The sequence below is a fragment of the Drosophila tropicalis genome, unplaced genomic scaffold (genome assembly GCF_018151085.1).
Source record: "Drosophila tropicalis isolate 14030-0801.00 unplaced genomic scaffold, ASM1815108v1 contig_573, whole genome shotgun sequence".
Taxonomy (NCBI): Eukaryota; Metazoa; Arthropoda; class Insecta; order Diptera; family Drosophilidae; genus Drosophila; species Drosophila tropicalis.
This window is the reverse complement of record NW_027173049.1, coordinates 2639194-2652696: the sequence shown is the minus strand read 5'-3', so window position 1 is coordinate 2652696 and position 13503 is coordinate 2639194. Positions and strand designations below refer to the sequence as shown.

The 13503-nt window shown below is 40.9% G+C and overlaps 4 protein-coding genes across 5 annotated transcripts in view; 1 reads left to right on the top strand and 3 right to left on the bottom strand.

Moving 5' to 3' along the window:
- Nucleotides 1-13503, top strand: part of LOC137575542 (uncharacterized) — a 45276-nt gene that overhangs the window by 15225 nt on the left and 16548 nt on the right. Inside the window, exon 3 of the mRNA XM_068288125.1 lies at nucleotides 7670-7844. Coding sequence (XP_068144226.1) covers nucleotides 7670-7844 — 175 coding nt within the window. The remainder of the gene's footprint in view (nucleotides 1-7669; nucleotides 7845-13503) is intronic.
- On the bottom strand, nucleotides 830-3259 carry LOC137575351 (odorant receptor 59b). Of its 2 annotated transcripts, XR_011032153.1 has the most exons (4): nucleotides 2432-3259; nucleotides 2024-2381; nucleotides 1728-1952; nucleotides 830-1643 (listed from the first exon to the last, which is right to left on the bottom strand). XR_011032153.1 is itself a non-coding variant. In XM_068287890.1 (3 exons), the coding sequence occupies exons 1-3, from the start codon at nucleotides 3199-3201 to the stop codon at nucleotides 1884-1886; spliced, it is 1197 nt and encodes a 398-aa protein (XP_068143991.1). In that variant the 5' UTR covers nucleotides 3202-3259; the 3' UTR covers nucleotides 830-1883. The 2 variants fall into 2 exon arrangements, 1 of the variants encoding a protein (XP_068143991.1); XM_068287890.1 differs by having other exon boundaries at nucleotides 830-1952.
- Nucleotides 5030-6427, bottom strand: LOC137575543 (putative odorant receptor 59c). Its single transcript, XM_068288126.1, has 2 exons — nucleotides 5617-6427; nucleotides 5030-5554 (listed from the first exon to the last, which is right to left on the bottom strand). The coding sequence occupies exons 1-2, from the start codon at nucleotides 6390-6392 to the stop codon at nucleotides 5116-5118; spliced, it is 1215 nt and encodes a 404-aa protein (XP_068144227.1). The 5' UTR covers nucleotides 6393-6427; the 3' UTR covers nucleotides 5030-5115.
- Nucleotides 9522-10004, bottom strand: LOC137575562 (uncharacterized). Its single transcript, XM_068288152.1, has 2 exons — nucleotides 9871-10004; nucleotides 9522-9818 (listed from the first exon to the last, which is right to left on the bottom strand). The coding sequence occupies exons 1-2, from the start codon at nucleotides 9950-9952 to the stop codon at nucleotides 9640-9642; spliced, it is 261 nt and encodes an 86-aa protein (XP_068144253.1). The 5' UTR covers nucleotides 9953-10004; the 3' UTR covers nucleotides 9522-9639.

The window sequence follows — 13503 nt, the reverse complement described above, 5'->3', positions numbered from 1 at the left end:
ATATGATTGCCTTTTCATTGCATAATTAATAATGTCATTAAGTATGTATGTGTGTGTGTATGTACAAGTATTTTGTTGTTGCCCAATTCTTTTGAATCATAAATTTAGCAGACTTCAAACTCCACACAATTAGTTCAGTAGAACTTATTTAATGGCTTTTCGATTGCCAAAAAAATATAAAACAAAAAAAACATAGGCATTTTAATACATATTACTTAGCGGCTTATAAAAATTATTTACCAATAAATAATGGGAGAGATAATTGAGCGAAAACCAAATAGGATTTTAAAGCTTTAAATTATTTTACACTAAAATATATTTGTATATTTGTGGACTGGATCTAGATTCCAGACAATAATAGGTACAAAAGGACTTCTGTATTTCGAGTTTTTATTGCCAGACACAAAAAACAATTATTTAAATCCAATCGCAAGGGAGTAGCCATATTTAAGCAGGGGGAGAAGGAAACGTTTCCAACTTTATGTTGTTCATCTGCCACAAGAATCAAATGGATTTCTTACAATCTTTTGAATGCATTATCCTGTACAAAATCTAATACAGAGCCTTCCTTCAGAACTCTCCGTAGAGTGAGAACAAGGACAGAACCAGGGTGATCGATTCTGTTCTCCTTACGTCAAGATCTAAAGACAACTTATGGTAATAGGCTAATTTCGAATGTCCTTGGAAATACTCTTTCATGATAACGACATTTATCAAAAAGGTTACTAGAACCATCTTTTAGATAAAAATTTAGTCGAAACGTTTACAAATGAAGTATGCAGTATCTTTAATGCGGATCAACAATAGGTACTTATTGTGTCAGGAAAGTTTCTTCCCATCTCTTAATATTTTAATGTACCATTTCGCTCTCCGCGTGCATGGTATAATGAACTAGATTCTTGAAACAGATCTTTCAAGTGGAGTTTTAAGTGAAAAGTCAAACATTAAACCATTTCGTAGTTCGTGCATGCAACGCTTTTCAATATTTGCATTTGAGAGGGAAAACATTTGACATCCAAGAAGCGAGAAGCTGATCAGAAATAAGGTTAATTTAAAAACACATTGGCTTAATATATCAACCTGTTGGAACTGGATTGCATCTGGCAAGACCGAAACCAACAACGAAAGGAAGTAAAACCCTGCAACTTGTACATTTAAACTGTTTGCCTTCTGTTTGGTTGCCATAGCAGAACCTGCTTTCTACCCCCAGAACCGTTTATGGTTCATGTGGAACTTGTGCGGTCGGAAAACCGCAAAAATATGTCATAATATTTGCTTTTTGCCCACTGCCACACACTTTACTCTTCTCTGCTCCCTGAGAACTCACCCCATTCCTATTCCATCCAATATTATTATTATTTTCTTTCCAAGAGGCTCCGTTCTTTTCGTTTTTCTGGCTACAAGTCACGTGTTTAACATAAAATTTAAATAAAAATCACATACAATATGTAAACAGTTATATATACTTCCTGTGGTTGCCTCCAGCTCGTATGACAAGGCCAGAGTCTGAATCCGAATCCGAACTAGGACCAGAACCAAAGTCTGAGCCTCCCACCGACTGCTCATTCCGTTTCTGCTCCCGATTGTTTGTTGTCCGTGCGTCCGTTGTTTGTCTGCGTCTGTGCCGCTGTTGTAATTTCCGTCTGTTAACACAATTTGCAAATTCGACTACTTTTCCTCTTCCTCAGCCGTCAACCACCACCCATCAGAGCGGACTCCTTACTCACCCTCTGTGCCATTCCATTACCATTTTGAGTGCCGTTCCAAAAACTAAATAAGGCAAATCTTTTAAGATAAACTATAACATACACAAATTCTATGCAAATTCATCATATAAAGATGGGGAGGGGACTTTGCTTGGCAAATATAATTAAGGGTAAGTCTTATTGAAACTGTTCGGCCAGATTCATTTGACGAACAATGGTTATAATGCTGAAAGCAAACTTGGCCACCTGAATAACAAAACATATTGTCAGTGTCAATTAAAACTTCCGGAATAGGAGACTTGATTTCCATTACTCACACTGATGTTGCTGTTCATTGAGATGGGAAATATGCCGCCGGCTATAAATATGATGGGTTGCTGGACATGATGAATAAAGTGAACCAATGTGGCCTTGTAGCGGGGCTCGGCATCAACCCAGTTCGATTGGAATATGGTGTTGGCCAAATCCTCGCCGTCGTCGATTAGCAGATTGCACGTATAGCAGAAGGGAAATGTCTGTAGTAGAATGGTTATGACAAACAAGAACGAGGCGACGCCCTTCCAGAAATTGGAGAAGAAAAATACGTTGATCAAAGTCAATCCCAAAACGGAACCAATCAACATGAATTGCACGAATATTGTCCGGGATATCATAGGCCGAATCATGTCGCAGCACCTGCGAAATTAATAATTTGTATCGGGATTCTGTATTTTTGAATCACCTACCTTAATATCAACTTGTGATCCATGACGCAATTCACCAACTCCTGATAGTTCTCAGCTTCAGTTTTTGTGGGGTCAGTGCGTAAATTTCTAACATGGTCCTTCAGAACGTCTACATGGGCCCGAAAAATGATGGTAAACATCAATGGATACGTATCGGCAAGTTGATCTTGAAGCACAGCAAATGACATGGTGATATACTCGAAAATCGCCTGTATCCACAGACTGCCCAGTCCATCGCGCCAATCCACAAATGGATTGTAGACAGACCACGGCGGACGACCACTCAGTGCATAGGACAAGAATGTCGAACCGGCATAGCCACAATATATGAAGCTGTACACAAGAAAGGCGTAGTTGCATCGTGCCACCATTTCATGAATCTTCCTACGATCGCTCTCGTTCTGAAGACGTTGATCCAGTGTGTCTAGCAGCTGCTCCGTCTTTCGCAGACGCCAAAGGAATATATAGGTAATCGTGGACTTCACCGACGCTCCGTAGACATTGATGGCCACCTGTAGGGAGGTCAGAAACTCGCCTGGGGTAAAGTTCTTGAACTCCTTGGCATAACTTATGATGAAGCCGACGGGTAGGTAAAAGACACCGAAGGCAAACGGTACACACGTCCAGAATAGATACACATATCGTGTTAGTCCCTCCTTGGGTGGTATCCAGCCAATTAGCTTCATGGCTCGATAGAGATAAATGTTTGCCTCACGGGATTGCACACGCTCGGTGAGCGGCGCGGGATTGATTAACTTGAATACAACCATTGCAGCAGAAGTGGCACTCCAATCTCTAACTGGCGTCTTTTATACCCATTGTCACCTATGCCCAAGACATGCAAATCGGACATCTGTTAAGTTCACGCCCAGCCCCTTCAATTCCAATTCCGTGTGTGGTCTGTAATTACGCCACGAACCCACGGCAAGTGTTGAGTGTGTGTGGACAGGGAGTGATCAATTATTTAAGTTCCGAAACCACAATAAACATCAATTATCACGTCAATAACTTTTACTAAGCCTGAAGTCAAATGGGTCAGTTGTTGCAAAATATTGTGGAAACCGATTCTTGTAAAGTTTATTATTGTAAAAACGTTTTACCCTTTCTTGCTTTAAAGAGTTTATTGTGTGTCAAGAGACACGAAGGGTTCACACCTTTTTTATATACCTCACGAGAAGGTAAAATTGGTCACTTTTTCTGTATACCATCCACATACATATGTAAATAGGGACGAACGAGGGGCGTCACCATTATTCCTTGTCATTGGATTATGCATTTATTTTCTCAATATATTTTATTGTTCAAAGTTAAATCATTTGAACGATTTCTTTAACTCTTCTTTAAGAGGCATACCCTTTTTCCTGCGCCAATTACTTCGCTGACAGTTATACATATCTGTCAATTGGGGAACTTATTAAGGATACGACCCTCCATTAATCACGTGAGTCATTTTGGGTTTGGGTTATTGTCACAGATAAACACATGGGTGGATTAAGGGTTGAATCAAGCATCAAGTTAATTATTATATTAACACGATTTGGTTTATCATATAGGGCAAAAAACTAATGTAATTTGAATTGTCAATCTATTACTTATAGCAACTAAAAAAGTTTTGCAAAACTTCAAATTTTGATAATTAGAGGGGGGTCTAAGGCTGGGTTGCTTAGTGGATGCGTCTATCGCCTCGATAATCATTATTTTTTTAGTTTTATCGATAAAAATCGATAATTAATATTTAATCAATTAATTAAAAATCGCAAATTTTCGAATCATATTGGAATCATATTTAAAATCAATGCATATTTAAAAGTGGATGAGTTTTTTACGTAAAAAAAAATAATCATTATTTACCGTCCCCGATAAAATGACCAGATCATTCCTCCAAAGTCTCTATTTTAAATTTAAAAATCGAAGACACAATATCTTTTAAAGCAACACTGCCGAGATTTGATTTTGATATGCAAATGTTACATAAATACAATTCGAACAGGATATCGCATTCCTATCGAAAGCGTTAAGTCTTGTTATTATCATTATAAGTATAGGATATAGTTGGAAACTATTAACGTAACTATATTTTACAAGGGCTGGCAACTAAAGCCTGCGGCTTGGACGAAAACTACATTCATACCCTAGCCCGGGATACGAACCCCGATCCTCGTTGTTCAGTTGCCTAAATGACTGGACCACCTAGAAAACTTATATACCGAGGACTGCGTTAAGTGTTAATCGAATGAAGGTCCAGTAAGGAAAGGGAATAACATAACTTAAATTATAATTAAATTATAATATAATAAGTTTGATCAATATTATACATATTTCTTTTTTGTTCGACTTTCGTTTAATAGTTTTGTATTTGCAATATAAAGTCAGCCATAATTTAATAGGCATAGCATATTGATTGTATTGGGGATTTCGGGTTCATTGGATCGCATTTGGTCTTTTGATATTGAAATAGTTATTTCACGCGGTATGGTACTGGCCAATTCTATTATACTCTGCCTGGGGGAAGAGCCTCCGCCTTATTCAAACTTACTTGTAAGATTCTAAACAGCAAACAATACAGAACTTAATGAATCGAATAAGAGACGGTGAGAATCATTTTGGTTTCTATTTTTATATCCAGAGTAAGACTTATGTTTGACTTAACAATTCTCGTCGGATAGCAACTCATGTTGACCATATTAATGCTGTTCGCGAAACTTTTCGCCCAAGTTCATTTGATTGACAATCGTTATGATGCTAAAGGCAAATTTTGCCACTGCAATGTTGCTCTGCATGGATATGGGGAAAATGGCCCCGGCCATAAATTGAATCGGCTGCTGCACTCTGTGAAGAAAATATACAAGCGCCGATTTGTATCGGCGGTCTGCATCCATCCAGTTGGAGTGAAAAATGGCATCTGTAAGGGCTTGGCAATCGTCGATCAAGAGCTCACAGTTCATGCAAAACGGGAATGTTTCCAGTAGCAAGGCAAACACGAATGAAATATTTGCCACAGCCGTCCAAACGGAGGATGAAAAAAAGAATATGTTGATTATGGCCAAGCCGAGAACCATGCCAATCAGCATGAACTGTGTGAAGATAGTCGCCGATATCATGGGGCGCATTATGTCGCAGCATCTGAAAGCAAATATGTATGTCAAAATTGGGAGTTATGGTCACTAAAACTAAACGGAACCCACTCCAATATGATCTTGTGATCCTTAATGCAGGTAACCAACTGCTCGTAGTTCTGCTCGTTGGTAGTTTGAGGATCTGCCCGCAAATTCTCAATGCGATCCTTTAAAATGGCCAAATGTCCACGAAATAAAAAGCTAAAGACTATGGGAAAGGTGTCCGACTGTTGCTCCTGTATCACAACAATGCACATGAAAAAGTATTCCATGAGAGATGCCAGCCATAGATTGCCAACCCCCTGCCTCCAGTCTACAAGGGGATTGAACAGCTGCCAGGGCGGTGATCCAGCAAAAACAGACGACAACAGAGTCGAAGTGGTGAAGGCAATGTACATTGTGGCATAGAATAACACGGTGCGATTGCCCCAGGCCACGGTATTATGCAGCTTTTCACGCTGCGTCGGTGTCACACAGTGCTCGTCCAACTGGGCAATCAACTCATTCATCTTCTTCAATCGCCAAATCTGGGAAAACGTGACACAAGCTTTTACCGTATTTCCAAATGCATTTAGATCAACCTGCAGCGAGGTGAGGAACTCATTCGGGGTGAATTTGTCAAAGTGAACGAAATAGGTCGCGAATAGTCCGCAGGGCAAATACAAAATACCCCAAAGTATGGTATTGGCAGTCCAAAGCAAATAGAGCCATCGGTGTGGTCCTTTTTCAGGTGGCAGCCAGCCTATTATGGTCATGGAGCGATAGAAGTAGACGCATGCATCTATTGACTTCACTTTTTCAGACAATGGAGCTGCTTTGAGGCGTTTAAAGAGGGACCACTTCATCCTGTTCCTGCTGTGATACAGAGTTACTTGAGAAATGAAAACCTCCCCAATCAATAGCCCTTTTATATCGACAAACGAAACGAATCCTTGATTTCTTTTTAATGTCCATCCATTTTTGGTTTATTCATACAATTCCAATCCCAATGCGTCATTGAAATGCTGCACTTATAAAGACATTAGTCGGACTCGATTTCTGCGAAGGTTAACAGTCACTGAAAGAAAGAAAAATAATATTTGGCAAGCAATATGTAGTTGGCTAGTTTGTGTTATACCCAATGTACCCAATGGAGAAAGGGTGAATTGAAGTAGCCGAAATGTATGTGAACAGTCAGAAGGAAGCTTTTCCGTCCCCATAAATACATATTCTTGATCACCATCAACCTTACATAGTCGAGGAATGGAAACTGATCAAATTTCGATATTTACCTCCTCCCAATTGGCCGATTTCCTTTACCCATATTATGAGCTAGATCCGCCGTCATCCGTCTGTCATCCGTGTATCTTATAGCCCCATTGGATGGCAAAAAGGGTTAATTAATTTTGATCATAAAAGTACAACGCATATGAGGAAGCACCTCCGACCATATAAGGCACATGCTTTGTTGATCAGCATGTTGAGACGAGTATAAATAGTCGTGTCTGTCCGTCCATCTGCTTGTCCGTCTTGATCGACGCAATCTCCTCTTAATCCTTTAAAGCTACAGAACTCAACTGTGACTGTGAGCTTCTACATACTGCAGAGATTACATCTTGATTCGTTCGGAACTTATAGATATTTCTGTGTCTAGTTTTGCCGGCCAAGGAGTAATAAAAGATGAACACCGAAACTTGAATTTTCATAATTTTTGTTATGAACAAAATGTTTTAAGTTTTTTTGATGTAACATTTTGGTTATATCGGTTATTTAAATAGAGCCCAAATCGACTCTTTCCTTCTTTGCCATGCAAAAGACTGTGGGTAAAAGCCTGAAACTCTTTTTTTGTGGGTTTTTCCCGTCTATTGTCGATCTTCTGTGATAATCTTTATTATTGTTTTCTTTTTTTTGGAATTTTGCAATTGAATTGAAATTTCTTAAGGTGTAGACCTTTGTATTTTTCCCGTTGCATATGTGCATCCTTTTGACAAGGAATATCGATTTCTCAGGCTATTTAATTACAAGTTGCATAATGCATAAACCTATTGAAAGGTTTCTGTTACCACTATCACCCACTTGTACCCATGCCACTCGCCTCGTGCATTGGTAACACACTCATCCTCCCACTCTTTTGTGCTTGCAGCCTTTCATCTTTACTCCAACCGCACCGAGGAGAGAATTGAGGACGATACTTTGGCTGTGAAATATGAGGATGGCAGATGGTCGAAACCATATTACGACTGCGGCGGTGGCAATATATGGATGCTAACCTATACGGTTCCATTCTTTGGCTATGAGAACGGCAGCTATCATTTCAAGTAAGTACAAACCAGAATGAAATAGAACAATTGCAGCAATAATGCACATGACGGAGCATTCCATAAATAATTCTCAGAAGCAGAATTGAAAATTGCAATGCTAATAGAGGTTTGCTCTTGTCGAAGTTTCTATACCCGCCCCGAATCAGATACAGTTCTGGGCACAAAGCAATTGTTTAAATGAGTTGCCCCTTTGGGAAGGGTATCAAAATTCTAGAGCGGGCCACCATATCGAGCTGTCAGCGTCAGCGAAAAAAAGGAGACAAGAGTGAAAAAGGATGACAAAATATGAAAGCAAGCAACATGTCCTCCTATAGAAGCAGAAGTAGTAGCATTTGGTTGCAACTTTTTTGGCTTTTGTCTGCGAGCAATAATTGAATAGCCGAATGGCTTGCTCTTACTTAAGGAAAGCTCTTAGCCTGGCACGTGCAAGAGAAAGTTCTTCCACTTGCTTTTTCTCCCCCTTTCTCTCTCATACTCTATCTGTCTGTTTGTGTCTCCAGTTTCTCAAAAACTGATAACGAATTTCGCTCACGCATTGGCAAACGGAATACGTTAAAACATAGGGAACATAACATTCTTATGAAACTTTATGGCATGCTTTCCGCTTCCTGTCCTCGAATTTTGCTGATTTCTTTTTTTTTATTTTTAAGTAATTTTCAATTTTTGTTGCCTTTTTTAACATAGTTCCTCGTTCTTTTTCTTCATCTGTTCTGCTGGAGCTTTTACAAAAACTTTTTCAATTGAATGTTGGGGCAAGAAGGCAGCAAGCCAGCCAACACAAAAAAAGTTGGCAAAGAAAACGCCAAAAAGGGAAGAGCAGAAGCCGAGCAAAACAAGTTACATAGTTAGTTTGATGAAATTTTCATTGATGTTGGGTCCGTCCGTGGGCTAGTCCGTTGCACGGCGCGTGGCCAAATCAATAAATTTGAAAATGCTGCGAGATTTTGTCAGATTTTGCGAGAGGGGCGTGGCGAGTGGCAGTGGGAGTAAGTAAGTGCACTTTGGGCATATTTAATTAATTCACTGGGGGGCCATTTCATTAAATTTGTTAAATCAGCTGTGCGTGTCAAGCGCTTTATTACAAATATTTCTACTTATGAGGCCCAAACAAGAGGAGGACGAAGGCGTGGACGTTAGAGGCGTTTTAGTAGGTGTGGACAGAGAAGTAAGCCGCTTACAAGCCCGAGTAACTTGAACACAATTACAATTAGAGAGCCAGAAACACAACCACTAGAGTCGTGGTCCTTTCAGCTGGCTAGAACTAACCAAGAGGGCTGATGAGTGCCTCAGATGATGTTAATTTCCATGTTGATGTTGCATCTGTAGTCCCATCAGCATAATGACTGTTACGATGAGAATAAAAGCCTTTTGGATATTTATGATGAAACCTGGCAAAAAGCCAAATGAAAGGATTGCGTTTGCGCCGAGTTGTGGAGGGAGAGTGGACAAACAATTAGTCAGTTGTTCCACTCTACTTACTTCATGCATAATTTGTAATTATCACTTGGTAACCAGAGAATTACACCAGCAACAACATCAGGAACAACAACAACAACGACGACAAGAAAAACAAAAACTGCTAGACAATTTGTCTGCCAAGTGGTCTTACATCAGCCATACCTTCATGGACAGACACCAACAATGAGACATAGAAGAAATGAAATAAATATTGAGTTTCTTCTCAAAAGTGGGTTTCAATTTTCGCCATCAAATCTGTTTCGCTGTTGCTCGAAATTGCATTCCTTCACTTCTCATATTCGGCCAGGGCTGAAATTCCATTTCACTCAAATGGCTATTTATTCAATATAAATATTTCCTTGCCCTCAACCATATACCTCTCATATTGGCTCGTCGTCGACTCACCGTCTAGGGGCGGGTGATAGCAGTAGCACGGGTAAACCATTCGCGTGTCCTGAGAATCGGTCCTCCCGCCTGGCCCTGGTGTTGTGGTGAAATGTAATCTTTGCTTCCCTGCAATGCGTTTTCAAATCACTTCCCTGAACTCATTCTCTTTCCAACTCACAGCGTATCTGATAGTATTGTCTCTGCCACCAGCTCAAGGGCTTTTGTGGCCTATCCACTTGACGGTGCCCCGACAGAACCATGCCAGGGATCAGAATTGCCAACAGCAGCAATTGTGTCGCTATGGTCGTGAATAACATTATGCCACTGACTACTTACAAGTTTCGCATTACAAAATTACCGCAAACAAAAGCGAAAAATGCGCTTAAAATTTAATTAGCCATACCAGGCAAGATGCGATACCAGGGTCGGGCAAAATGCTTTGTTACCAGGTGCTGGTGCTGGTACTGGGTGCTGGTCTTATTTTTATTTTACAACGCGTCGACAGATAAAATTTCGAAATTTAATTAAAGCAATCAATTATCAGCTCACAGCCCCAGTCCTAGACCCCAGGTCCTAGCTCCATCAATGTATGTAGACACAAACACACACCCACCCACACACACACACATGCCTATTTAACGTTCAATGACTTTGCACGCTCAATAAATTCCACGCACAGTCGATGGGAGTGACTAGCCAGGAAAAATAAAAGCTGCAACTTTGACAGGCGGAAACCCAACTCTACATACATCCACACATTCTGACTGCAATTAGTTACAACATAAATTCGGATCGCGCTAATGGCCCTATGCACCGTGGTCCCTGAATAATCGAACTTTAAAAGTCAATGCAAGATTATTAGTCACTGCCTTATCGTTAACTGAAGAAAAACTAGGCAAAAAACTCCTTCCTATTTCCAACAACCCAACACAATTTTGGTGATTAGCAAACTTTACGAACTTTACAGATTACAATTTTATTGATTTAAATACAAATACTGTATTACTTTTGAATCAAGTGCTCATCATTTTTACCTGAAACAAATATCCGCTGTCCAAATCACAACTTCAGGAGGCTTGGCCAATACGGTGTTCCTCTTCTGGGGTCATGGAGTAAACTGAATTGAACGGAAGTCAGGACCCACGCACGAAAGCATAACCGCCATTTGAACGAATTCTTTCATTTAAATATTTACGATGATAATATGGACAAAAGTTATGTTAGAGAGAACTCCTGTCCTAGTCAATCGCGGTGGTAGAGGTCACGAAGCGACCACTTGATTCTACCTGCTGACTGGTTAAGCTCAAAACATTTTGAGTTTGGCCCTTTGTGTTGGTAGTCGGGTCAGTGAATCACAAGTGTGATTTGCTTTTCGCTTTTCCTTAAACACTGCAACCAGTGTGAAATGCAACTAGAATTAATGTCTAAATGTTAAAAGTTCATTAGTTCAGTTGAGTTTGGCAACATTTTTGTTGCACACAGACTGAATGCTGCAACGGCCGCTGCACTGGTGCGAGAGTTTCTGTTCCTGGTTCTTGTCCTCGTCAAAATGGAGCTCGTTTGTTTCAACAGCTTAGCCCTGGCATGCCCGTTCTTCGTTTGCTCCGCACCATCGGAGACTAAATGAAAATAAAGTTGTGCAGTAAAAAGTTTGCGGCCGTTGATGCTGTTCCGGGTTCTCCGGCCCGGTCGGTCTCTTGGCTCTCCGGCTCCGGTTCGTGTTAATAATGTGCTGCTATCAGTTTCCCATTAGTTTGGCTAGCTGTGGCCGCAAAATGAATTTGTTTACGTCGTTTTTGTTGGTGTCGTTTGCTAGTAGCCGCCGTCAGAGAGCAGCGAGTCAGCGAGTCAGGGAGTTGGTGAGTTGGCGAGTCGGTGAGCACAAGGCAGGAAAAGTTGCTAATTGATTTAATTTATTATGCGGTTCATTTTTCTTAATTGCATGAAATATGCTTAAACAACGAAAAGCGAAACCAAACTGAACAGAACGGAACGGAATGAAACGAGTCGGACAAAAGCCAACAAAGCATCAGCATTAAATTAAAAATAATTTTATTAAAAATTATTTGGCACTTGGCAGGACCGAACAAAATGCGCATTAGCAGCTGCTAAACAAACAACAAATCACATTAAGCGCCTGCTGTGAAGGGACATGGACAAAGACCACGACGACGGCCACCGCCAGGATCACCGAGGCCAAAACCAGGACGAGGCGAGATGCGCCCTCCTGCTGGGGCAATAATTTTATTTGATTTCATTTAAGATTCGGTTGGCGCGCACACACAGAGAACCTACTTATCCCCAACCCCAATCGCAACCCCAACCTCAACCCCATTCGCCTTCCCGTCTCTCTTTCTATTTCCCTTTGAGACTGTTTCTCTCTCCACATGCAACAAATTTTCAATATTAAAAGAGGAGTGGCGAGTGACGGGAGGATTTGCCCCGTCTGTAGGTCGGTAATCTCAGCATTGTATTTATTTGACTTGTGCTGCAATATTCCCAACCAACTAACCAACACACACACACACACACACATACAGATAGACATGTGTATGTATTCATTCAGATTTCCATCATCTCCCCCATTCGGCCCCCGCTCACCCTCTTATGGCGGGCAAAGCATAATGAGGCAAACGGAAACGGAAATATCAAATATTGCAATAAGCATGCCTTTGTGCTAAAACCCGAGCTCTTGTTCGAAAAGCGGCGGCTTGTTAGCTTGTCGAGATGCAACATCTGAATATCTGCATGATTATGAATATGCATGCCACAGACCAGACCAAGGACCAATCTCCATGTGTGTAAAGGCTTCTTGTATTTGCGTTACATGCTACATTTCGGCCAGCTTTGGCATTCCTCGGCTGCCCCTCCCACAACGCTTACACGCAGTATCTTGGGATCTTTAGTAACGAAACTGGAGTCCCAACTTGCATTAAATTTCTAAATCAACTCGCCATAAATGTGTGTAACAAAAGACCATAAGGATCCGACAAGGATGCTACTCTTCATACGTATCATCTGCCAATCATCGAGCTTCAATGTGTTCTTTGTTGCGCTTTATGTGCGCTCAATTGCAGAACACAGGATACAATGTCAGTGTCAATATCGTGTCACAGGGCCAATTACATGGCGCAAGCTAACTTTTATTCATTAAAAAATCATAAAGGTGAGCTCAGCTCCCTCTCCCGCCTCTCTCTCACTTGTTTTTTTACACATTGTCCTAGTTGGGAAGGACAACGAGACTGTGCTAGCAGGGACATTTAGGTTTGTTTTGAGGAAAGAGGCTCCATGTCGATTTCCACACCCAATGACTCCCGTTTGCTTTGACATGTGGGAGACATATCAGCATTTTCAACCAACTCCATCCTTATTATAGATGGTTTGACTCCCGCACAGTTTTGTGGTAAAACCAATGCGAACCCCAAGAACTACTTCTCTCAAACGGGAATCCAATCTAATCTTAAACTTAGCCAACCGTTTTGAAACTTATTCGTAGAATTTGCATAGCTCTGCCCGCATAGAGGAACAAACAACAAGAATGCGGGAACCGAGCGGGCTGGTTGAGTTTTGTCCCTATGCTGTGAACTCGGAAAGCATTTCGGCTCGGAGTAATTTCGTTTCATTCAAAAATATGGAAAATGCCTACAAGTTTGCTGAATTTAATGTGGCTGGATGGTCTCTCTATCTTAACCACACGATTGCAAACATTTGCTGGTGCGCATTTTTGGCATCAATTTCGTGCCCGTCAATGTGTCTTTTGCGGCAGGTCCGAAGAGAGGCAGAGAAAGTCAGAGACGGAGTCGAGCGAGAG

Coding starts and splice junctions, on each gene's coding strand:
- LOC137575351 (XM_068287890.1), bottom strand. CDS start 3,201: ATGGTTGTATTCAAGTTAATCAATCCCGCGCCGCTCACCGAGCGTGTG. Junction 2,382..2,431: donor GATCACAAGTTGATATTAAG/GTAGGTGATTCA, acceptor TTAATTTCGCAG/GTGCTGCGACATGATTCGGC. Junction 1,953..2,023: donor CAATGAACAGCAACATCAGT/GTGAGTAATGGA, acceptor TTTGTTATTCAG/GTGGCCAAGTTTGCTTTCAG.
- LOC137575543 (XM_068288126.1), bottom strand. CDS start 6,392: ATGAAGTGGTCCCTCTTTAAACGCCTCAAAGCAGCTCCATTGTCTGAA. Junction 5,555..5,616: donor GATCACAAGATCATATTGGA/GTGGGTTCCGTT, acceptor ATTTGCTTTCAG/ATGCTGCGACATAATGCGCC.
- LOC137575562 (XM_068288152.1), bottom strand. CDS start 9,952: ATGGTTCTGTCGGGGCACCGTCAAGTGGATAGGCCACAAAAGCCCTTG. Junction 9,819..9,870: donor ACAATACTATCAGATACGCT/GTGAGTTGGAAA, acceptor AACGCATTGCAG/GGAAGCAAAGATTACATTTC.